The sequence below is a fragment of the Carcharhinus amblyrhynchos genome, chromosome 8 (assembly GCF_965287045.1).
Source record: "Carcharhinus amblyrhynchos chromosome 8, sCarAmb.v2.hapA, whole genome shotgun sequence".
Classification (NCBI taxonomy): Eukaryota; Metazoa; Chordata; class Chondrichthyes; order Carcharhiniformes; family Carcharhinidae; genus Carcharhinus; species Carcharhinus amblyrhynchos.
Window position 1 is genome coordinate 74,081,879 of NC_137331.1, and position 26,585 is coordinate 74,108,463.

Below are 26,585 nucleotides of genomic sequence, written 5' to 3' on the forward strand. Positions count from 1 at the left end.
TTTATTGTGGCTCAGGTTTTGCATTCCACCTGCTTTCTTGCCGTTGGAAGAGGGACTTTTACACAGTGCCTGTAGTTCATGCTATCCGCACTCAGGTAGTATAGCATGCCACTCCCTCCCAAACAGCACTGTGGGTGTACCTACACAGCATGGATAACAGCGGTTCAAGGTGGTGATTCACCACCAACTTCTCAGGGTAATTTGGGATGGGCGATGAACGCTGGCCTAGACAGTGATGCCCACACCCCATAAATCAATTCTTAAAAATTAGAAAAAAAGCATTGGCCCAGAATTTGATGAAGAGCAATATCTTGCAGTGTGCCGTGTTTAGTTGTTTATGCACATTTGTTTATTTCAAAAAATCACAAAAGATTGCTGGACATGTGAGCAAAGGCAGCAGGATGACTGCAACCTTAGTACAACAGAATAAATTTATCTGCTTAACTAATGAGATTTACAGATTCAGAAATAAATAGACTGAGAGTGAGGGATGAACTCAACATTTAATTGAGAACAGTTGATAAATAGAGGATTAGGAAGATTGGATTAAGTGAGAGAGAAAAAGGAGGAAAGGTAAGAATTCTCTGAAAAAACATTACATTTTTAAAAATCTCCCAAATAATTCATAACCCACAAGGATGAAACACCATAGTTACAATTATTTATTTTCAGCACATGAAAGGTTGATTGGCAGAGATGAACAATCATCACATTGTTACAAGGATGCTTATGTTGTGAATGACTTGACTAAATGTTCTTTGCTGAGTTTAAGGAGTAATGAATATGCAAATACAGCAACTTGCTGAACATTATGGGTAGGTTCACTCTGAGATGTTGATTTCACAAAGCTAAGGGCAATGCGGCCTGCAGTTTCACTGGTTCACAAATCCTGGAGTGTCTGTTTCTCACTACGCACTGGTGGCTGATTTGCAAATTAGTAACAGTCCTGACATCATTTAGATGCTGTAATGTTTTCAGAAAAATCTGGTCCATAATAAAAGTGTTAATAATTAGCTAACGCTGTGGTTGGCCATTATAATGGTCAAGGTTGTATTGTGTGACATTAACTTAAAAGCTAACCTTGCGGATGTTTAAGTTTATTTATTAGTCTCATAAAGTAGGCTTACATTAACACTGCAATGAAATTACTGTGAAAATCCCCTAGTCGCTATACTCCAGTATCTGTTTGGGTACACTGAGGGAAGATTTAGCATGGTCAATGCACCTAACCAGCACGTCTTTCAGACTGTGCGAGGAAACTGGAGTACCCTGAGGAGACTCATGCAGACACAGGGAGAACGTGCAAATTCCGCACACACAGTGACCCAAGCCAGGAATCAAACCTAGGTCCCTGGCGCTGTGAGGCAGCAGTGCTAACCACTATGCTGCCATGAGATATTTATCATCACTCTTACTACAACTGTTTCAGAATACAACTCCACTGAGTAACAGTGAAGAATAAAATGTATAAGACTGTATTGAGCACAGCAGAAATTCAAGCCCAGCTTGATCTCAGGTCACCAGTCCCACCCAGGTTTCTACAATTTCTACAATTTTCTCCTGGTATTCCATGTTGGAGGAGGTTTCTCAACCACAGCCAATTGGTCATGTTTAAAACTGTATGTCCTCTCCCCAACAGCAAGCTTTGGAAGAATATCAATTGTGTACCTTTGCGATCTTGTCACAATATTGCCCAATGGTTCCACAAACCATTGGTTGTTCTTCACAACATCTGACACTGCATTCCCTGCTCCTGTGGCCTCACTATATCACAACCGTGTTGAAAATCTATTACCCCAAATTAAACTGTCCATGTTTCTCACTGCAGCTTTCCAAACCATGAGTGTGATGTCTAATGCAAAGAATTACATGGAAGGGCTTGGGCCAATGCCATACCACAAAATCTTGTCACTTTCTCCAGATTTCAAGATCATAGTGTATCCTTTTTTATCTGTGAGCTGAATTTTCCTAATTCTCCTGTGGTCCCGACATAGGATTTTTGAAGCTTACCTCACCCCGTACAATCCCCCAGAAGGATCCATTTGTTATCCCTTTGAGCGGTAACCTTTCAGCCCAGAATAGCCTTGACAAATCTTTCCCACTTTTCTTCCTTATCCACTCTCCTACCTCCTTACCTCACTTTTTCCTCCTCTCGCCATCATGAATTCACTCAAACTTTCCATTCCTCCACTACCAGCACACACCAGCATGGGGTGTACCATCTACAAGATGCACTGCAGAAATTCACCAAGGTTCCTTTGACAGCGCCTTCCAAACTCATGAGCTCTAACACCTAGATGAACAAGGGCAGCAGATGCATGGGAACATCCTCACCTGCTGGTTCCCCTCCAAATTACTCAATATTCTGACTTGGAATAATTCTTTCAAAGTCACTGGATCCAAATCCTGGAACTCCATTTCTAACACCACATCCCATAGTTAACAATAGCTCCTAGCTCCTGAGGCATCCTGATTTTAAATGGGACTCATTCACTTTTACAATTCTAGCCATGACTCAGCCACTTGTGTCTCCTGTTTTCACAGTGTTCCCCGCAATGGTTCAAGAAAATGGCTCATCATCACCTTCTCGAGGGCAATTGGGGGTGTGCAATAAATGCTAGCATTTCAGGAGCCCCTTTCTATGAATTAATAACAAAAAAAACCCTTATTCCTTTCTCCCTCCTTTTTCCCTCCATCTCTGTCTTTTCTTTTCTCTTTTCCCCCCCCCCCTTCCTCCCACTCCCTCCCTTCTCCGCTTCATTCATTACTTCTCCTCTCGCTGTGCTTTTCCTGACCTCTGCCTTTTTTTCCTCACCCTTCACCTCTTCTGCCTCCCTGTCAATTCTTCCCTCCCCCCCATTCCTCCTCGCCTCACCCTCCCCTGCCCCGGTCTGGCTATCCTCACCTTCTCTCAATCTGCTTCAATTAAGTACTGTGTTTGGTCCTGACCCCGTTTCCATGTCATGGAACACCATATAGCTCTAGCTAACATTGCTGAGAGGTGTGGAAACAGCTACAATTGTTAAAGGAATTAGCCACACTTAGATTAAGCATCAAAGCTTCAAGCAATGAAGTTGTCCATTTTTTCCCTATTTCCATATTTGAACACAAAAGAACAGCCTGAGGTAGGTTGATAAGTTTTGACAGATATACTTTTGACATTTGGCAACTTAGTTGTGAGAAATTAGATTTTGCTTTTGCTGGGTCAGAAGGCATTTAATCATGCAAACAAAAGCAAAATGCTGCAGCAATGAAAACAAAAATTCTGCAAATACTCAAGTTTGGCAGCATCACTAGAGAAAAAAATTGAGTTAAAGTTTCAGGCCAGTAACCTGTGAGCAATGATGAACAGCATTCTGTGACTCTGCACTTGCTTGAAAGCTGTTCAACTCTTAACATCTTCCAGTTCTGATGAAAGATAATCAGTTGTGTTTTGCTCTTCACAATTTCCTTCTGCCCTGCTAAGCGTTCCCAGCGTTTTCAGTTTTTATTTTATAAATCTTATTGGCTAGTTTGATATGTCATCCTTTCCAAGGCTAGACTCCTGGAATTAATTCAATTCAATGTAGAAGTCTACCTGAACATACTTGTACTAAATCCCATGGTTGCAGTCAGGATATAACACTAATTGAAACAAGATACATTTACTTTACCTTGGCTGAATCATTCATCACCCCCAGTCAGAATTATCCATTTTCATAGACTACATACACAAGGGCAGCACAGTGATTAGCAGTGCTGCCTTACAGCGCCAGGAACCCAGGTTCGATTCCCGGCTTGGGTCAACATCTGTGTGGAACCTGCACATTCTCCCCATGTCTGCAAGGATTTCCTTTGGGTTCTCCAGTTTCCTCCCACCGTCTGAAAGACTGCTGGTTAGGTGCATTGGCCATGCTAAATTCTCCCTTAGTGTACATGAACATGTGCTGGATTGTGGCAACTAGGGAATTTTCACAGTAACTTCATTGGTGTTAATGTAAACTTTAAACATATATTTGTGCAGTAGGGGCAGGGAGAACACTATAGGCAGAATTTATCCAACCCCAGGTGGCTGACTGGGAGGTGGAGGATGGGCTGTTAAAACAGTGGGGGAGGGTTAGGGTTAGGACACAGGACACATTGCTGCTACTGGGGAAATTCCTGAAGGGTTGGCACCAGTTTAGCAAGCTGTTGAATGGAAGCAGACATTTAAATAATTAAGTCCCCTATTAGGGGTGATCTTTCAGGAGTGGGACAGCCTCCCACCTGTGTGGAAACCCACCTTCATGGAGATGGGCATCACTGTGTTAGCCTGGGGTTCCAGCAGAGTTGCAAAGAGAGGGCTTCAGGCAGAAAAGGTCTGGATGTTGTATCCAGACATGTTTTCCCCTCCTTCCCAGTGGGCTTGCTGCCTTGGCCATCTAGAATATTAAATTAAAATTCCCCCCTGCCAAGGGTACATTTTCAGGGTTCACACAGAAGTGCCCACCTCTTTCAGAGGGGTTGCCAAGGCTTCAGAGTTGCTTAGCCCTCTGTTGAATGATGAATGGAAGGCAAGTATAAATACTGCTAACCCAATCAGTGAGCTTGGAGGCAGGCAGTGAGGAGGCTGCCTCTGAGCTGGTCCTACTACTGGAAAGTGAAGGCCCAGGAGCCCCATTTGCTCTTGAAATTGGGCTCTGAAGCCCAGATTAAACTTCTGCCCTATGCCTCTACTGTGAGATCTTCCATCGATAAGCAGATTAATGCTTATCTGCGGATCAGCCTGCACTGATAGTATTTTGTTAACATTATAAACAAGTTAAAACTTGCAGAAGTTCCAGGAGGTAGCACTGAGCTCCACAAATCTGCTGCCCAACTCATCCATACTCACTCTCTCATTCACTCACGCATGCCAATGCATGTCCCCATCATAGTTTTCCCCACAGAATAAAGATACACTCTAACTTTAGGAGTCAAAAAATAAACCATGTAATAAGTCTCAGAAATTGAGTCTGAACAACATAATATTGGAGAACTGGCAGTCGATACACTGGATGGAATTGTATCAGTGCTGAGGAGGCAGCTTTGGAGGAGAGAAGCTGGAGCACATTTGAAAGATGAACATCAGGTATTCCGCTCCAAGTGATCTTTCTGGAGGTGAAGTCAGCAGCCCTCTTGGCAGCGGTAGGTAGCCAATTAGTATCAATTAAAATGGAAATAATGAAGGTACTGACTGAGATTGAATCTCGTGACTCTGCGCTGTGTCAGCACCTCGGCAACTCAGCTGGAGTGGCTGCAGAGTGGACAGATATCTTTCACTGAAATGGACATCCAGGCCGAACAATAAAGAAGGAAAGCAGCATGGCTGACCATCTCAGCAAACTCTGAGATGTATGTAGTTCTCCTAGAATCCATAGAATAGAATCATAGAGTCCCTACAGTACAGAAGTCTGTACTGACCACAATCTTGTCCAGGCCCTATTCCCACATCCCCACACATTTACACTGCTAAACCCCTGGCACAAGGGTCAATTTAGCATGGCCAATCAACCTAACCTGCACATCTTTGAATGTAGGAGGAAACCAGAGCATCCGGAGGAAACCCACACAGACATGGGGTGAATGTGCAAAATCCACACAGACAGTGACCCAAGGCTGGAATTGAACCTGGGTCCCTCATGCTGTGAGGCAGCAGTACTAATGACTGTGCCACGGTGTTATTGATGAAGCTGCTTTTTTGGTGGTAGGGGCAAGCACAATATTAAGAGTGAAATGACAACATAACCTGCTAGGGCAGCAAGACTGGGCAGACTGCTGGGCGTGTGGGTATTTATACAGTGACCAGTTGAACCGTGAAAGAGGATTAGCAGTACATCCAGGCTCAGGCACCAGAGCACCACAGAGCTGGTCAGCTGAGGTGTAGGAGACAGCACATACACCCTTCATCAGAATGGATTTCAGACAATGCTCAACTTTCTTGATCTCTCGGGACAACAATATCTCAGCAGATAGGAGCAAATGGCCACTGACATAGACGCACTACTGCATGAGGACACCATGACCCTAAAGGAGCAGCTGAATATCCAGCGTCCATTGTAGTGAAATCAACATTGATCTGAATTTCTGTGCTTTTTTATTCTTTCATAAATGTTTTGCATTTAAAGCTGTTGCTTCTCTGCTGGTATAATGTCTTAGACCAGGAACTAGTGACATCTCCTTAACAAACCTGCATCAAGTTTTACGGAAACCCATGAGTGTGGCAGCTTGTTAATTTCCTCTTTGAGGTAACTACCAGTCAATATGTAACAAGAGGAAACTGGGGACAAGAGTCGGAGAAATAATGTTTTTTTTTGACTAGATTTGTTAAAAAAAAGATGACAACCTCCAGCACTTTGGACTGAAAAGATGATTGAAGGCACAGGAAAGATACACATCGAAAAGGTTCAGAAAAACATATTGAGTAAGCATGAACCAAAGGTTAAACTTACAGTTCGGTAAAGTGGGGAAATACCCAAGCTGCGGGGACCACAGACGTGGCAAAGCAAAATGGACTCTGGGAGTGAAGATTCACAAATAAAAAGTCTTATGGGATAAAGGAAAAATTCAGGCAAAAGAAATTGTCGCGTTGTGAGACAAGATGATCTCTTGCATTGTACGAGAAAGAAGGGAAAACTGAAGAAAGTATAAAATCCCAGAGCTGGTAACCAAAGCTGGCAGGAAAAGGTAGTGTCATGAATGTGTTTAATGAGGATTATGAGACTTGGAACTTACACAGGGATAAATTCCAATATTATCTCCAAGTAAATCAAGCCGGATGATCTAAACGTTGTAACATTTCTCAGTTGGTAGGAAGTAAAACTTTTACAAAACCGAAAAGTCTAGTTTATCCAGCAAATCCTGGAGTTAAAACCTCTGATGAACTGAAGAAGGTCTTAGAAGAGCATTTCTCACTGAAACCACTCATTATCGCAGAAAGGTTTAAGTTCCACTATTGAAGCCAGGAGGAAGGTGAATGCATTTTACAATTCATGGTGACCTTACGAAGACTAGGTCAATGCTGTGAACTTGGTGCAACGCTTGCTGATACTCTTCGCAATAGGTTGGTATGTGGACTCTGGAATGAGGCTATTCCAAGAAAGCTGTTTACTGAGAGAACACTGACCCTGAAATCAGCAGTAGACATTGCAATGTCAATGGAGCTGGTTGCGAAAGTGGCTTTGCAGAGAGAAGTTAGGACGAAGATCCACAAAATGGAGATCACTAGAAGTAAATCTGCAAAACTACAAGCATGTCACCAATGTGAACAAGTTGGACAGTCAGTTGGGGAATACTGGAGTAGGGAAAACAAACGCAAGAATTATGGCAAAAAGGACCATATTGTCAAAGCATGCTGGACATAGCAAACCTCCGCTACACTAAAGATGTGTAAAAAAAAACACATCAACATTTGTTAGACGGATCTATAAGATGACAAGTAAAGACTAAGACAACTTAGAAGATAATGTGCCAAAACAAGTTCACAGGTGTTTTGTCAGCTCATGGTGATTCATAACATTTTTGAGTATCATCAAAACTTGATAGTAAACTTGTTAAAATGAAAGTGGATACTTGAGCTACAGTACCATTGATATCTGAGATAATCTGCATGAAATTCTCTCAAAAAAGTTCAAAGTGTTGAACTTTTCGGAAAACTGGAGTAATTCACGCTTTTTTTGTCAGGAGTTCACACTAGAATCTTCCACACTCTGTGCAATGCAGAGACCACCAGCATGAATATCTTTAGATTTCAGGGGCAGGGCTTATTCCCATCCAGGAGGCTGAAACCAGCAAGCCTCTGCGCATGGCCCCGAACTGTCAGCCTGCAGATTGCTGGCCAGCTTGATTACTGGCCACCCCAGGAGTCCCACGGGGGTTCCCCCCCCCCCCCACCCCGCCAAATTCTCCTCCCCCGACCATTCCCGGGCCAGCTTCGAATCTCTGTCCCAGATGGCCCCAATCTCCAGCACTCCCATGTGCCAATACACCCCACCCCTCCTTCCAGCAGACCCCCCCCCTTTCCCCAGACAGGTGCAGTCACAGCCCACCCCAATCTCCAGCCCCCTTCCAAAACAGATTCACCCCCCCAGCAGTCCTGACAATCCCCCAGCCTGCCCCAATTACCTGGCCTTTCTCCTGCCCCCATCAATTACCATTTAGAGGGGCAGTGGACACTTCGCCCCCCACCAGGCCACGTCCCCTGCAGGCTCCACTCTCTTGGCCCGATGCCCGGTGGATAGTGCCAAACTACCCCTGGGCGGGAGCAGTTTGCCTCTTGGGCAGTGCCAAGGAGCACAGGATGGCCCATAGCCAAGGGGCACCCCCCCCCCCCCCAACCTCCTGAAGGGCCCCAGTTGCTCCCCTTCACTCCAGTGGTGCCAAACCACTAGTTTCCTGAAAGTGGGGAGCTAATATGAACCCTGCTGGAATGAAGTACTCCTGGAGGAGTGGGAAATGCTAGTGGGCCCAAAGAATTTGAATGGCTGACAAATGGCAGATGGAATTTAATTTAGATAAATGTGAGGTAATGCATTTTGGTCGATCGAGCCAGGGCAGGAATTACTCAGTTAACATTAGGGCGCTGAGGAGAGTTACAGAATAAAGAGATCTAGGGGTACATAAGAACATAAGAAATAGGAGCAGGAGTAGGCCATCCAGCCCTTCGAGCCTGCCCCGCCATTCAATAAGATCATGGCTGATCTGTTGTGGCTCAGTTCCACTTTCCCGCCCTCTCCCCATAACCCTTAATCCCCTCTCTTATCAAGAACCCATCAACCCGTGTCTTAAAAATATTTAGCGAGGCAGCCTCCACCACTTCAACGGGCAGAGAATTCCAGAGATTCACCACCCTTTGAGTGAAGAAGTTCCTCCTCAACTCCGTTCTAAACCGCCTCCCCTTTATCTTGAGGCTGTGCCCCCTAGTCCTACTATCCTTTCTGAGTGGGAAGAGTCTCTCCACCTCTATCCTATCCATCCCATTCATCATCTTATATGTCTCAATGAGATCTCTCCTCATTCTTCTAAACTCTAACGAGTACAAGCCTAGTTTATTCAGCCTCTCCTCATAGCTCAACCCCCTCAACTCCGGCATCAGCCTAGTAAACCTCCTCTGCACTCCCTCCAAGGCCAAAATATCTTTGCGTAAGTACGGCGCCCAAAACTTCACACAGTACTCCAGCTGCGGTCTCACCAATGCCCTATACAGCTGCCGCAAGACCTCCCTACTTTTATATTCAATCCCCCTCGCTATGAAGGCCAGCATCCCATTTGCCTTCCTGACCACCTGCTGTACCTGCAAGCTGGGTTTTTGCGACTCATGCACAAGGACCCCGAGGTCCCTCTGCACTGTCGCCTGCTGCAGTTTTTCTCCACGTAAGTAATAATCCTTCCTACCATTATTCCTACATGTTCATAGTTTCTTGAAAGTGGAGTCACAGGTGGACAGAGTGATGAAGAAGACATTCAGCATGCCTGGTTTCATTGATCAGAACATTGAATACAAGAGTTGGGACATCTTATTGAAATTGTACAAGACATTGGTAGGGCCACACTTGGAATACTGTGTACAGTTCTGGCCATTCTATTATAGAAAGGATATTATTAAACTAGAAACAGTGTAGAAAAGATTTACTACGATGCTACGGGGACTTGATGGTTTGAGTTGTGAGGAGAGGCTGGATAGACTGGGATTTTTTTCTCTGGAGTGTAGAAGGTTGAGGGCTGATCTTATAGAGGTCTATAAAATAATGAGGGGCACTGATCAGCTAGATAGTCAATATCTTTTTCCAGAGGTAGGGGAGTCTAAAACTAGAGGGCATAGGTTTAAGGTGAGAGGGGAAAGATACAAAAGTGTCCAAGGGGCAATATTTTTACACAGAGGGTGGTGAGTGTCTGGAACAAGCTGCCAGAGGTAGTAGTAGAGGCGGGTACAATTTTGTCTTTTGAAAAGCGTTTAGACAGTTACATGGGTAAAATGGGTATAGAGGGATATGGGCCAAATTTGGGCAATTAGGATTAGCTTAGGGGCTTTAAAAAAAGGGCAGCATGGACAAGTTGGGCCGAAGGGCCTGTTTCCATGCTGTAAACCTCTATGATGCTATGACTCTAATTCAGTCCTGGATCTGCTAATCACTTTAAAACAATATTCTAATGAGATGTAAAGTACTCTTTATTTTGTTTTCCCACCTGTTTCCAGCACAAATTAGATAGCACTAGAAATCAGGTGCTGAGAGATGCGCACATACTCAAATCCCACACGTGCCAGGACACGAAATTCTTCCCCTCTATCAACAGAAGCTACAGCATTTACTGTTGAAACCATCAAATGTTATTCTAAGGACATAGACAGAAAAGGTCATACCACTAAAAGGATGTATTAGGATAAAAGTGGAAGTGAATGGACAAACAGTGGAGTTACCTCTCCACATTGTCCATGGGAGCTTCCCTAATTTATTCATTAGATCATGGTTGGGAAGAATTAAACTTGGCCATGGAGCTGTAAAGCAACTAGTTGATAGCAAGACTGACCTACAGTAACTTCTGAATAAATACAAAAGTATGTCTGAAAACTCATTGGACTCTTTGAAGTCCAACTCAAAATTAAGTCAAACATCATGCTCAAGTATCTAAAAACCATACCAGGACCATATACCATCAGACCAAAGAAAGACTAGTCCAACCAGGAGTCATTGAACCAGTTACAACAAGTGATTGGGCTGCACCAATCGTACCTGTACTAAAACCTGATGACTCAGTAGGAATATGTGGAGATTTCAAGATGACGTTTAATCTGCCATTGTGGATTGATCAATATACACTGTTGCTGATTGGAAACTTATTTTCTGCACTATCTAAAGACCAGAAATTAAGTAAAATGGATCTATCACAAATGTACTTACAAATAAATGTGGTCACATGCTTACAAGCATTACTCACTATTGTGACACACCAAGTACCGGAGACCACCGTTCAGGATAACATCTGCTCCTGATCTATTCCAGAGGTCCATAGGTCAAATTCTGAATGGGTTAAATGGTGTACTGAGATCTGTAGATGATACCCTAATCACAGGTTTAAGTGAAAAAAGGAAATTGAAGAATTTGAAAGCTGCATTGGAACATTTGCAAAAACATAATCTCTGAGTGAAAAAGGAAAAGTGTGACTTTTTCAAGACATCCATAAACTACTTGGGTCACATCACTGGTAGAGATGGCTTGCATAAGGAACCAAAAAAGATTATAGCAATTTTAGAAGCAGCACATCTTCACGATGTGACACAACTAAGATCATTTCTAGGATTGATGAACCATTATGCTAAATGCGTTCCAAATTTAGCAACACTATTGAAACCATTACACACTTTGCTATGTACCAAACAGGCATGGTACTAGACAGAAGAATGAGAAAGAGTTTACGAGGAGGTTAAAGAGGCCTTAAAGAAGTCAGAGCTATTGTTCCATTGAAATCCTAAACTGAAGTTACAACTTACTTGTGATGTGTCACCCTATGGGGCAGGCACAGTCATCTTGCACATAATGCCCTCGCAAGAAGATGATCGATAACCTTTGCTTCACAAACACTTACTAGTGCAAAAATGAATTGTTCTTAGCTGGATGAAGAACACTTGAATTTTATATTTGGAGTAAGAAGATTTCATCACTACCTTTGTTTCATTTTAGACAGGTCACAGACTTTTGATAACAATCTTCAAGCCATATAAAGCTATTCCTTCTTTAGTAACTAGTAGATTACAAAAATGGTCTTTGATATTATCGGCACATACCTACAATGGTAAATATTGTCAGTCGGAGCAACAGGCAAATATTGATACTTTGTCAAGATTACAGTTACAAATCCAGCAAGAACCTGAAGAAAGTTTACTCAACATCCTATATTTCTCACAAGTAGATAGTGTATCAGTAATTTCATCTCAGGTACAGAGACACACAAGAAATCATCTAGCGATGGGAAGGTTATAGAAGTGGTCCTGAAAGGAGTGAAGGCAGGAGGACATTATAATAACCCAGACCTGAAGATCTACATCACAAGAAGACTTTAGTTGACAGTCCAGAGTGGAGTTTTACTAAGAGGTATCCAAGTGATTATTCTTTTGTGTCTGCATGGAAGAATCCTTGAATAGCTACATGTGGAACAATCAGATGTGGTAAGAATGAAGGAACTGGCATGTAATTATTTGTGGTGGCAAGGATTAGATGCCCAAATCAAAGAGAAAGTAGAACAATGTCGGTCCTACACAAAACTAAGGAACACTCAACCGTTACAACCCTTACATCCTTGGGAATAGCCAAAACAGCCGTGCCAGTGGGTACACATAGATTATCCTGGTCTAATAGAGGAGCACATGTTCCCAGTAACTGTTGATGCACATTTCTCAGTACGCAGTGGTTAGCACTGCTACCTCACAGCGCTGGGGACCCGGGTTCAATTCTGCCCTTGGGTGACTGCCTGTGTAGAGTTTGCATGTTCTCCCTGTGTCTGTGTGGGTTCCCTCCAGGTGTTCCAGTTTCTTCCCACTGTCCAAAGATGTGCAGGGTAGGTTGATTGGCTGTGCTAAATTGCCCCTTAGTCTCAGGGGCTAGCAGGATAAGTACATGGGGGATAGGGCCTGGGTAGGATTGTTGTTGGTGCAGATTTGATGGGCCGAATGGCCTCCTTCCACACTGTTAGGATTCTACGATTTGGGATGTGGAACCAGCGTGTTTGTGCAGATTGTCCTGTGAGGAGAATAAAATGGGTGAGTTAGAATCCAGTTTGGAACAAACTTGATAGATTAATTGCCCTGTTTTTGTGCTTTTTTTGTGTTGCTATCAAACAACTAAAATGATTTATGATTCCTCTGAGTGTTCAGCCTCCCGGAAAACAAAAACATGGGAGCCTGGGATTCTGTCAGTGACGTCACATCGCTGCAATTGGAGCAGATCCTTTCTATAAAACAATCTTGGACAATGTTGAAAAGCAGACAATGATGAAAGGAAGGATAACTAAATAGGTTTTATTCAGTATTTTTTCTGTGAAAAAGGACACTGTTATCAGGTATGTTGTAACCATATCACACTCACAGAATGCGCAATGGAGAAAGTGTATCTGAATAGATTGACTATGATCAGCTACTCTCAGTCCTGGCTGGAGGGAAAGTAGGACTGATACAGCTGAAAGGTGAACCTTAGTGATGAAATCTTGTCACCAAGCCCATTTGCTGTGTTAGATCAGTTCATCTGATAATGGAACTAGGCATGTCTGCACTTCCCCAGGGCACTATTCATGGTCGGTTAACTGACCTCACGCTTTATTGTAACCCTTAAGGGAGGAACTGTCACTGGAATGTCATTCCAATCGACTCCAGATAAGTCAGGAAATTAATATCACTGCGATAGGGTTACCCACACTGCTAGATTGCCCAGCACTCTCTTGGAATGGGATATGTATCGCACGGGCAATGTTCATTGGGAGGACTTTGAGCTTTAAATTACCCGTCACAGCAACTCAGGGTTAAAAAGGGCACTGAGCATGCAGAAAGTATCTTCACTATTAAAATAACCGTACAGGCAGCAGTAACACCAGTTGTGTCGTTCCTTCACAATGTATCAGTCAGGGCAGAAAGCCAACATTGTTGCGGCTGTCAACTCCTAGCTCCCTACACACTCCCAAAATATAGAGCTTCAGATCTAGTGTGAGTCTGATTGGACAGTGAACTTGACCCAAAGGTGTTGGTTTAACTCAGTTGGCAAGGCAGCTGGTTAGTGATGTAGAGCGACAGCATGGGTTCAGTTCCCCATACCGGCTGAGGTTATTAATGAACCCTGCCTTTTCAAGCTTGTCCCTTGCCTGAGGCGTGGTGATCCTCACTAGCAGTCACAGTCCATGGTCATCTGGGAATATGGCGGCTTTACTTTTTTAATGAGTTTTATAGCTGCAGGTGACATTCTTGATGAGTGGCGTAGGTGAGGAGAGAATTTGATTGGAGATTTACAGGTTGAGAAGGAAAACAGCTCGCTAGTGTATTGCCATTCCTTCCCATTTCCTTTTCCAACATTGTGCTAGGATTTCAGCTCAAGCATAGCTGTCCCACTCCTCCGATTCTCTCGAGCGCGGCTGCCCCACTCCTCCGTTTCTCTCGAGCGCGGCTGTCCCACTCCTCCGATTCTCTCGAGCGCAGCTGTCCCACTCCTCCGTTTCTCTCGAGCGCGGCTGTCCCACTCCTCCGATTCTCTCGAGCGCGGCTGCCCCACTCCTCCGATTCTCTCGAGCGCGGCTACCCCACTCCTCCGTTTCTCTCGAGCGCGGCTACCCCACTCCTCCGTTTCTCTCGAGCGCGGCTACCCCACTCCTCCGATTCTCTCGAGCGCAGCTGCCCCACTCCTCCGTTTCTCTCGAGCGCGGCTGTCCCACTCCTCCGTTTCTCTCGAGCGCGGCTGCCCCACTCCTCCGTTTCTCTCGAGCGCGGCTGCCCCACTCCTCCGATTCTCTCGAGCACAGCTGCCCCACTCCTCCGTTTCTCTCGAGCGCGGCTGCCCCACTCCTCCGATTCTCTCGAGCGCAGCTGTCCCACTCCTCCGATTCTCTCGAGCACAGCTGTCCCACTCCTCCGATTCTCTCGAGCGCGGCTGTCCCACTCCTCCGATTCTCTCGAGCGCAGCTGTCCCACTCCTCCGTTTCTCTCGAGCGCGGCTGTCCCACTCCTCCGTTTCTCAGCTTCTTGCACTGTTTGGCCACTTTTCAGCATTGCATTGCCTTTGTGTTAGATTGAGCCCCACTTTCATTTTCCTCATACATTCTTTAGTTTAACTTCACTGCTTCTCTCTAAACACCTTTACTTCAGTGACAGACATATACTTACCTTTGGTTAGTTCAGATTTACTTCAAACAAGTGAAAACAAATGTATCTCTGCATTCTGATGCTGCATGCATCATTTGATTTAAAGACTTCTTATGAAAACACTGCACATTTTGTCTCGGGTTAGAATACAGGAATATTGTGCAATTTAAGGCTGTCACAAGACATTGAGGTCAATCTGCTAGTTTCAGTCCATGGTACAACATCTGTGTAAACTTGAATACTCACTATTTTAATACATAATGGATGGTTATTAATTTAATATATTTACTGTTATAATAAACACTTAAGCTTCAAAGAAATACCTTGGTGATGATGATGATAATATGTAAGTTTCAGATTCTCAAAGTGTATCGATAGATAACAGACCTATTTTGACCGAAAAGGAGAGATTTACATTTAGGGCATATTTGGTGTTGGAGAAAAATATGTTTGAATTTGAAATTTTGACACCAATATCTGTGGTTAAAACAGTAGTGTAACTTTGTTTCTAGGGAATATACAGTTAAAAAAGAACTGGTCATGATAGTTAAACCAACTGGTACATTGTTGGTATGGCTATTGTTCAGCATAATAATGGAAAAGCTTTAAGTTGTTGAGAAAATTAATGTGACCAATATTCTGAAATGGTATTACAGATACTTGGGGGTAGTGATTTTTAGGAATTTTGGGAAATGGACTATTTCCTACTCACAAAGTGTATTAGTTCCCTCTTGTGGCTTGTATAAGCATTGATGGAAAGTATACCTTTGAAAAGCAAACCCTGCATCTAACTGTGTCTTCGTTCCAAAGATGTTGTGAGACAGAAAATTATCCTGAGGGAGCCATTCATGAAAGAGTCTTCACTTCTCAAGTTTTCACATCATTTGAATTCCAGGATTTCAGGGCAGTTGATCCTAAACAATCCAAGGATAAATCTCAGTTTGAGAAAATCATATTCTACAACACTTTTGCGTAATCTGGTCCTCGATAAGTGAGGCCTCAAAGTTCCAGTCTGTTGCAATGGTAATCAGCGGATTGGAGTTCTCAGCCTGCAGCTGGGGTTCAGGATAGACTCAGAATTTGGTGCTTTTTATATGCAATAATTTTTCAGTGAAGGTGAGGGTAGCAATGGGAGGGGCAGCTCTGTGTGAGTTACTTGGCAATCCCAGGAGTTCTGCTTAATAGGTTAATAGATCCTTAACAGTACCTTTCCCACCATGAACCAGCATGAACACTATTGATCCATTTTGATAAGCCTGTGAAACCAGTAAGCCCAAGGTAATTGATCCTGGAGGAGTTTCACATTTACCAGGATCATTATTGGCTGCATTTGGAGATGAAGACAATCTTCATTGTTCAGCACTTCCAAGGCATTTCTTCCATCCTTGCGAAGGCATAATCCTCCTCCATTCTGACTTCAGTACAAGAATCTTGCAGCTGCCTACCATTCAGGAATATGAATTACGAGCAAGAGGCGGCCACTCGGCCCCTCAAACTTGGTCTCCCATTCAATAAGAGCATGTCTGAGTTGATTATATCCTCAACCCCACATTCCTGTGTACACACGATAACTTTTCACCCGCTTGTTAATCCAGCATCTATCTAACTCTACTTTAAAAATATTCAAGAACTCCGCTTCCACAGCCTTTTGGAGGAAGAGAATTCCAAAGACTCATGACCCTCTGAGAGAAAACAAATTCTCCTCATCTCTGTCTTAAATAAGTGACCCTTTATTTTTAAGCAATAACTTCTATCTCCAGATTCTCCCACAAGAGGAAGTGTACTATCCACCCTGGCAAAACCCATCCTGGAGATTTTAGTTGGGATCAGCATTATATTATCTTAACAAATTATGCTACTCCCACCTCCACAGGTTGAGCAAGACTCCTGACATTTCATCCCATGGAAATGCATTATTTTATAGAATCATTGAATTATATTGCATTGTGCTGGCCATTTTTGTTTCATTCTTTCACATCCCTTTGAAATTTATTTTTGAATCTGCTTCCACCATTTTTTGGAAATCATAGAACTATAGAATTCCTACAGAGCAGAAGGAGGCCATTTGGCCCATCGAGTCTGCACCAACTCTCTGAAAGAGCATCTTACCCACGCCAGTGGCACTGGACTGATGTTTTAACCTATTAACTGATGGATTAGATTTTTCTCTATGTTACTTGGTTATGGATGTTCAGTTTATTGTTTATTTCTATCACCTAATTGTTACATATCTGGGAAAGGGTTTCCTCCTGTCTTTCTTGAACATTCTATTCATAACCCCAAACAAAGGATGTTAACAAGTTGAAATAAAACTGCAGCAATATTAAAAATCCTAAGGGGTCATTTCTAAGTTGCATTTCCAGTGGTGAGCTTCGGACAGTATAAAAGAACAGGTGGAACTCTCCCAAAAAAATTCTAAATGCAAATTTGTGTAAAAACTGGAGTAACTTCCATTGTTCTATTTTCAGGGGGATTTTCAAATTGAATCTCCCACACTCTGTACATCACAGGATGCCCTAGTATGAATCTCCCTAAAAATCCAGGGCAGGGAGAGACCAGCAGCGTAGTGCTGAGCAGGCTACTGCGTATGTCATAGCAGAGATTGGTGCATGTGCAATAGTCCCAGACTGCCGGCCCCCCAATCACTAGTCTGCTCGATTGCTGACAAGCTCCATGACCCTGCAACACCATTCTTCCGATTCCCCTCATGCTCCAATTGCTGGCCTGTCTGACCATCTCCCTCCCAACTGACCCGCCTCAACCTTCCTCCCTCCTGCAGACCCGCCACCCCAACCCACTGGTAGGCTGACCCATCTCCACCCGGATGGCCAGCCCCAAACAGCCCTTCCCTCCATCTGTCACTGTTACAAAGTGCAGAGTGGCAGCAGGACCTTCCAACTCAACCCACTGGATTCCCCCCTCCAGAGACCCCACTCTCTACAGCTCCCCTCTGGCATCACCCCCTTAGCATTACCCGATAACCAGCGGGTAGTGCCAAGGTGCCCCTGGGCATTGCCAGTTTGCCCCGTAGGCAAAGTCAGGGGCCAGGCTGGCAGTGCCGGGGTGTCAATGCCCAGGCGGCAGCCCTCCCTAACCTCCTGTGGGGCCTCCATGGCCCCCCCCCTCACTCCAGCAGCATGAGGCCACCAGCTCCCTATTAGTGGGAAGCTGTGATAAACCCTGCTGGAGTGGGACACTCCTTGCTGGGGGTGTGGGGTGGCGGAGAGCCTAACAGGCCCGCAGACAACAGCCCTGGGCCTGATCAGATACAAAGCAACACTTAAATATGGAGATCAGTTCCGTGCCAACTTCTGGCATGGAGCTGATGTCACTGGAAATCTGGCAGCCTGAGACATGTGGAGGCTGTAGTGCCCAGTGGGAAGCATGCTACATTACCTCCACTTATGTCTCCCTGCCCGCTACTCTGGTAACTCATCGGGCTCGGAGAATCATCCCCGATATCTCTACTACAGGATATGATTTTCTGACCCGTTAGAGTTCATTCATGGTTTTCTAGAATACATGAGACTGCATGAAGAGTTGTGATATGGTAAGAATACCTTGCTGTGTCTCTGCACAATACTGAAATCAAGTGTGCTGAGGTCTTAGCCACATAAACATTTCCTTATAAATGGTGGGATTTCTACATGTATTACTTCACAATGAAACTGTGACATATCTCAGTCTTTGCTGCTACAGATTTAACTCTTACAGTTAAAATGTCAAGTTACTTCAGTGATATGATTCATTGTCTTGGCTCATATATGAGCATGTAGGGACTCTGCTTCCTTTCCAAATGCTTGGTTCTGTAGATTGCTGCGTTTTTTTCAGAGTTGATGTTTTATAAATTTGATATATGTAATGATTAATCCCTTGTTTTTCATTTCACAGATTTTTGTTAGTCCTTGGGTGTCTAATCTTGGCCATTTTGTCAACATTTTCCGAATTCGAGACACTCTCACAAAAATGGCTCCTAACATTGGTTAAGTACAATCTAATTTGCACAACTCCTGATTTGATTTATTATTATCATGTATTAGCATTGAGTGGAAAGTATTGTTTCTTGCACACTATACAGACAAAGCGTACCATTCATAGAGAAGGAAACGAGAGAGTGCAGAATGTTGTGTTACAGTCATAGCTAGGGTGTAGAGAAAGATCAACTTAATGAGAGAGTTTAAAAGAGTTAGAGTGAAGTTTTAGAAGCATAGAAAGAGAGTAAAAGATAGAATTAAAAGGTATGCTGGGCACAGCTTGCAAGAAGTTGCCTCACTCAGGTTCCATCTTGGGAAATCCTATTACACACTGTAAAGCTAAAACTTCTGATGATTAGATTTAGGTCTATATTGATTAATTAATACATTATGCATCAATTACTGACTGGACTTTGTGGGAAAATATTATGATTTCATATTCCAATCAATTGATTCTGATTGTATTTGACAAAACAATACATTGATCTGTTTTCAAGGCAACTCAGTGAGCCTAATCCAGCATTAGAACATGAGAACATAAGAAATAGGAGCAGGAGTAGGCCATCTAGCCCTTCAAGCCTGCCCCGCCATTCAATAAGATCATGGCTGATCTGAAGTGGATAAGTTCCACTTTCCCACTCTCTCCCCATAACCCTTAATTCCCTTGTCTGTCAAAAACCTCTCTACCCGTGACTTAAATATATTTAGCGAGGTAGCCTCCACCACTTCAACGGGCAGAGAATTCCAGAGATTCACCACCCTTTGAGTGAAGAAGTTCCTCCTCAACTCCGATCTAAACTGCCCCCCCCCCTTATCTTGAGGCTGTGCCCTCTAGTCCTGCTATCCTTTCTAAGTGGGAAGAATCTCTCTACCTCTACCTTATCCAGCCCTTTCATTATCTTATACGTCTCTATAAGATCCCTCCTCATCCTTCTAAACTCCAATGAGTACAGACCCAGTCTATTTAGTCTCTCTTCATAGTCCAACTCCCTCATCTCTGGTATCAGCCTAGTGAACCTCCTCTGCACTCCCTCCAAGGCCAAAATATCCTTGCGCAAGTGCAGCGACCAAAACTGCACACAGTACTCCAGCTGCAGCCTCACCAGTGCCCTGTACAGTTACAGCAAGCTGAGATGTTAAGGTTAGTTTGATTAGCTGTGATCTCATCAAATACCAGAGGGGTGGCATGGTGGCACTGCTGCCTCACAGTGCCAGGGACCCAGGTTCAACTCCTAGCTTAGGTCACTGTCTGTGTGGAGTTTGCATGTTCTCCCTGTGTCTGCGTAAGTTGTCTTCAGGTGCTCCGGTTTTCTCTCACAGTCTGAAAGACATACTGGTTAGGTGCACTAGCCATGTTAAATTCTCCCTCAATGTACTCAAACAGGCGCCAGAGTGTGGCAACTAGGAGATTTTCACAGTAACTTCATTGCAGTGTTAATGTAAGCCTACTTGTGACACTAGTAAATAAACCTTTTAGTAGGCCTGACAGAGTGTATATTCTAATCCCATTTCTAAGTTTTGCTATCGCAGTCTGGTATGTTATTGCAAAACAACATCCCACAGTTCCCATGAAGTAAGCAGATGTTAGTGCTGAAGAATGAAGTACTTCCTGTTGTTAACATCAGGCACTTTGAGAGCAGGTTATAGCAAAGTCCAAAGCAGAACAAAGCTCCTCCTGCTCTGCCCTGTTGCCCATACCACAACACCAGCATCAGTGAAGCACCTCTATTTCATCAACGGAGCAATTTTCACTCCCCACTCTAGCTGTCCAGTCATCTCTCCAATTAAGGTTGCCAATTACAGTAGGATGGAATTAGGAGAGGTTTTGTGACATCAGTCCATGCTCAAACCCATTTGCAGCAGCACCCTTACAGCCAGTGGAAAAATGGATTTTCATCCCACCAGTTTGGACTGGGTTTGGACTGAGATTTCACAGTGAACCTTATTGTAGATTACTGGATAAGAATGTTTATCACCTTGAAGATTGAACAATCCAAAATTTTAAAAGAATAATCATAATACACTGAAATGTAATATGCGGGAAATCTTGAAAGTTTTACAATCATTTCTTCACAGGTGTCAGTGGTTTAGGGACTTATCTGCTATTTGGCCCATGTTTGTCAATGAAGGGGACATTATTTGTTCACAACTCTGCATACATCACCCACCTACTCTATCTCTGTACATCATACATCCCCTCCTCTACATACACCACTCATTTCCACTCTAAGTCTATCAGGTATTCTACTACTTACACAATAGGGGCCGGTTAGCTCAGTTGCCTAGATGGCTGGTTCGTGACACCAGCAGTGTGGGTTCAATTCCTATACCAGCAAAAGTTATTCATGGGCTTACTGCCGGGAGCCATTCCGTCCTCTAAGAGATGAAAATGCCATCTGCCAGTACCACCAGGATAGTGGGGGGCAATTCCAACTTCTCAACCTGGCCCCTCACCTGAGGTGTGGTGATCCTCAGGTTAAATCATCACCAGTCAGCTCTCCCCTTCAAAGGAGAGAGCAACCTCCAGTCATCCACTGGGGCTACAGTGACTTTACCTTACTTACATCATTAATTCATACCTCTATAAACACCGTTCATCTACACCTGTACATCTCTCACACATCCAGCACTCTGCAGACATTTCATTCTATCTACATCTAATCCTTTTCACACCCCATTTACCTACGCTGCACATCTATCATTAATCTAACCTTCTACATTGTTTATTCAGCTAAATCTTCCACACACCTGCTAATCTCCATCTAACACATCTTCACCTCTGTTTCACAGCTGGTCAAACCTTTGTCTATTTATTTATCATCTTGATTCCTCCAAGGTTCTCCTCAAAATACACATTTTGGTTATTCAACACTTGACTCTACTTCATGCAGTTAAAGATCAATATTGGGTGGGATTCTCCAGCCGTTCACGCCAGTGGGATTCTCTCACACTGTTGCAGTGAATGGAGTTTTTGCTGAGTGACAAGTTTTCCGTCCTCTCTGACAGTGTCAGCAGGGTGTGAATGGTCCGAGAATTCCAGCCGTTGTTTTAACAGTGGAAGTTAGCTGTAATGTCCCTGCATTTCATGAAACTCATTTACCATTGGTTATTTTCTTAATATCAAAAAGGTAAAAGTTGCCAAGTTATGTGTTTTGAATGAATTTATAACAAGTAGAAAATTTGTGTTGATTGAGCACTGATATTAAGTTGTAATACTTTGTAATAAGCTGTATATGTGTGTGCTTTTTGTTAAACAGGAAGCTGTTACCATCGTTGTGTTTGGATTAGAGTTTGCTCTCAGGGTCTGGGCAGCTGGCTGCTGTTGCCGATTCAGAGGATGGAGAGGCCGTCTGAAATTTGTCAGGAAGCCTTTATGTATCCTAGGTCAGTATTTTATCGGCAGCAACAAAGAAAACTAAATTCTCTTTCAGATATCGGCAACGTGAAGGATTGACCCAGGTAATTATGTTATCTCAGTTTTTTGGCCGATGAGTTACCAATCTTCATCATCAAATGTAGCCTCAGGCTGACAAAGAAATACTGACACGCTGTGCTGCCAAGTAACATCTCTTGATCTGATTGGTTATGGAGACATACAATTGGATTTTTATCATGGGATCGGGAATCAGGAGTCAGGAGTTTTTTTGATGTGGAATTCCCCCCCTCCTCTGTCCTGGTGGTACCGGCAGATGGGATTTTCATCTTCTGGAGAATGGGATGGCTCCCAGCAGTAAGCCCAGGATAGACACAGGCTGGCTGAAGCTGAGGTGGCCAGGTTAAATAGCCTGCCCCTGTTCACAGGGGCACCAGTTCTTCAGATCAATGCAAATCTCCCCCCCCGTCCATCCTGACCCCCTTCACCCCAATAACTCCTTCAATCCTTCACGTCTTCATCCCTTCACATCTCACCTTCCTTCACCTTCTCAATACTCCTACCACCCTTCTTCCATCCTATCACCCACTCTTAGCTCCTAACCTTCTAGCTCACTTACCCAATATCCAGAACTTACAAATCACATAATAACATTTGGAAATCTTCATAAAATTTCATAAAGCAATCAAAATAGCCACCATTTCTTGAATGTGCACCATAAACACATCTTTCAAAAAACTCATATCTGTCAAAACCATCTAAAAATCATTTCCATGGACATCTGTGCAAACAAAAAACTGCAGTGCAGAGTTTATTTGTGCTTTGGAAGGCAGTCAATCATCAAACTTGCAATCCCTTGGAAAGCAGTGTAAACAAACCATACAGTTCAGAATCCATTAGTGCTGTTGAAGGTGGCTGAAAGCTCCTATAGCTGCCACAACTTTTAAATAGGCAAACAGATGGCTGGGCTGTTTTGAAAAGAATGACTCTGAGCCATGGGGATAGTTCCAACAAGTAACTATTGATCTCAGGCTGGGCTAAGCTTTCAAAAATCTACAATGCAGCGCAACACTTTATTCAGTGTTTGATTTCTGCTGATGCATCTGAAGATTTTTACAATTTTATTCTTTTACTTAATAGTTTGCCAGTTTTCAGAAGTAACAACACAGCAAGCACATTATTGTATGGCGAATTACCTTTCCTAATCACAGCACTATCATCTTCACTTTAGTAAACACAGATTAGTTTTAGGCTACAGCATTTCATCTTCTCATTCTTCCAAATAAAAAGAGGCAGAAGGCCTGAATCCATAAGAAAAGTTCCTTTGCAGCACTGTTTGTGGGACAGGCATGATTTCTTCAGACCCATCAAGTTACTCACTACCTCTCCCCCTTCAAAGCTGGAATCTCCACTTCCAAAACTACCATCTTCAGTGGCCTGAGATTAGGGCTAATTGCGCTCCCACTGCGAACTCCATCTCCACCACTCTGTGATTAGACTAGCATCTCCATTCATCTTCAGCATGATCATCCTCCCCCAACCAATCTCACTCTGTTGCCTCCAGCCCCAGATCCCCATCTCCAGTTCTCACCATCAAACCCACCCTGGACCACAACCTTCACAACATAAGACCCCCTCCCTCCAGTGATTGGATCCCCCAATCACCAAGTTGCTTCCCCGCTGCAATCTCTTCATTGCCTCCCACCACCACCCACCCCCCTCATGTCCCCTCCATATCTGCCTATAATACATACCTTCCTCCTTTCCAGTGCCCAAGGCCCCAAGAACACACACATTCCAGGTGAAACTGGGACTGACTTGTACTTCGTTCAGTTTGGTATACTGTTTATGCTGCTTCTAATGTAGTCACCTTTTCATTGGGGAAATCAAACACAGACTGAGTGACCACTGTCCACAATATCACCATTCAATCAACAAGCATGATACCGAGCTTCTGTTCACCGGACATTTTAATTGTCCACCCACTTCCACTCTGATCTTCCTTGGCCTTGCCTCTCAAGCTGTTCAAATGAAGCTCAATGCAATCTTGAGGAACAGCACCACACCTTCCTTCAGTGAGGCACTTTACAATCTTCCAGACTCAGAATTGAGTTCAGCAATTTTAGATCTGGAAATATGCCCTTTGTTATTTGGAAAGGACCAACCTGTTAGGATTCTACCACTCCCATTTAGATATCATCTAGGCATACCTGTTGTTTCTTTACTTGTCCCTTTACCATCCCTTCTGTTTTGCACCGTCATCCATTTGCTCACGTCATCTCTCTTGCCTGCATCCCATCAAAGAGCTTTCCCTTTGTCCTCCCTGCTGAAGTGGCCTTATCCCATCAGTACTTCTCCCACCCGCCATGTCACTGAGCTAAAAGAAAATCAAAAAATTCTGCACATGGTCTTCTGAAGAATCTGATTGAAATCGTTTCTGAAATCTTGTTGGACGCTGATTTATAATCAAGCTATTGTTCACATCCCATTGTTTTCTCTATACTCATCTAGACATCATTGTTCTGATTGGTTCGGTGGTGATTGTTGCAGTGGGGACACTGCAGAACATAGTGGCAACGTCATTGCGGAGCTTACGGTTTCTACAAATACTGCGCATGTTGCGGATGGATCGGAGGGGAGGCACGTGGAAGCTTTTAGGTTCTGCAATTTGTTCACACAGCAAGGTATCGGATCTATTCAATTGACCTGAATAAGTGAAATCATTGCCTTATCCATGAACTAAAGACTTTGATCTCATACCCTGTCGTTCTTTACGCTTTCTGGGTTCTTTTCTGTTGAAAACTGCTGTTCATTTTCCAGAAAATCCTTTCAGTTTGTCACCTGATGTGAAAATACTGAACTAAGCAAATGGAAAAAAAAATTCTGAGTGGGAAAATATGAAATATTATCCAGTAAAATTTAAATGTTAAATATAAACTGAACAGTGCTTGTCACGTATATTGCAGACATGCCTGAAATTCAAATTTTGTTGGAATAAAGAAAATAAATGATGCCTGGTATCATGTCTAAAATTGCTTGACATGATGCACCACAGGGTAAATCCGTAGCATATAATCCAAATTCATGGCATTGTAAAGAGTTGATATTGGGATATTTTCCACAGTGCAAACTCCTCAGGATTTAGGTCTTGGATGAAGTTTATAAACTTCATAGAGAATTCAGATGAGTTGAGGGGAAAACACGTTTGGCAAAGGGAGGAATCTGAGTTTCTCAGAAGCAGCTTTACCTGAGAAGTTATAGGAATTTAAGTGAGATCAGAGGAAAGAGTGTAGCAAATTTTGCCTCCCAAGTATTGAAGCAAGCCTTTCATTTACCAAGAGCAATTGCTGGACCAATCTCATGGAACACCCTGAACGAAGCTTTAGTTAGCCAGGCATGGTAAGCTCCTGATCCTGCGGGGCGTGGAGGGGTGGGGGAGAACAAGGAGTTATATGTGTCAACACTCTTTTCATTTGTTAAGCAACATTTGAAGGAATGTGGCCATTCAAATGTAACTTTGGCTGCCCAGGACTACAAATATTTTCAGCCTTTACTAAGGTTTTAAAGATAATCTCAGTACTGTTTATCTGTTTGGTGAAAGGGAGTCAGTGATGGGGGAGGGGTGAGGGGTGTGTGTATGGGGATAGCTGACAAAACCAGTGAATTTCAAAACAGATGTGGAGGCAGCAAACTGACTCCATGAGTAAATAATGGCATGGTGATGTCCATCACTGGATTTCCATCACCCAATCAACCGGCTGCTGAAGTGAATGTGTTTCTGTATGAAATAGTGTTAATGGCCAGATCAGAAGCTCCAAGGGATTTATGAAATTAGCCGAGTCCCTAACTTTTACATTTCATTTTGCCATATGGGTGAGTGTAAGGTATTTCACTCAAGGTATGCTTCAAGTGACCCACTAGGAAGCTTTTATTAAAACAAACTTTATTTAAGAGCATTGTTAGAATATAACACAAAGAATTAGCATAACTTTTACCAATTAAGATACTTAAACATGACAAAATGTCATTTTTAACAGTTAGTTCTCTAATGTTCCAATTTAGCAGTATCCCCACATAGACATAAATCTGTACTTTAGAAGCAGTTAGCACAGACACCAAAGATTGTTACATTGGTGCTAGATTTCCAACCTATTGAAAACTTCTGGAGAGAGATCTAGACAGACCCCTGGCTTCTAATTCTTATGCAGCAACTTCCAGAGAAAGCACCACCTCCAAACTGTTGAATCTCAGAGAAAAAAGGCTTATTTCTTGGTGAATTCCAGTCCTAAACTTCAAAGATGGGAAAACAGAGGCACTTCTTCTTCTCCTTAGAAGACTGAGCTTGAGTTCTCTGTGTAAGCCTTGCTTTACTCATATGACCTTACCTGTCAATCAACCTAATCAA

At 43.3% G+C, this 26,585-nt stretch overlaps 1 protein-coding gene across 1 annotated transcript in view; it reads left to right on the forward strand.

The window, feature by feature from the left end:
• Nucleotides 1-26,585, forward strand: part of kcnq3 (potassium voltage-gated channel, KQT-like subfamily, member 3) — a 312,879-nt gene that overhangs the window by 205,040 nt on the left and 81,254 nt on the right. The window contains exons 2-4 of the mRNA XM_080194945.1: nucleotides 18,725-18,815; nucleotides 22,065-22,191; nucleotides 24,692-24,864. Of these exons, the coding sequence (XP_080051071.1) occupies nucleotides 18,725-18,815; nucleotides 22,065-22,191; nucleotides 24,692-24,864 (391 nt within the window). The remainder of the gene's footprint in view (nucleotides 1-18,724; nucleotides 18,816-22,064; nucleotides 22,192-24,691; nucleotides 24,865-26,585) is intronic.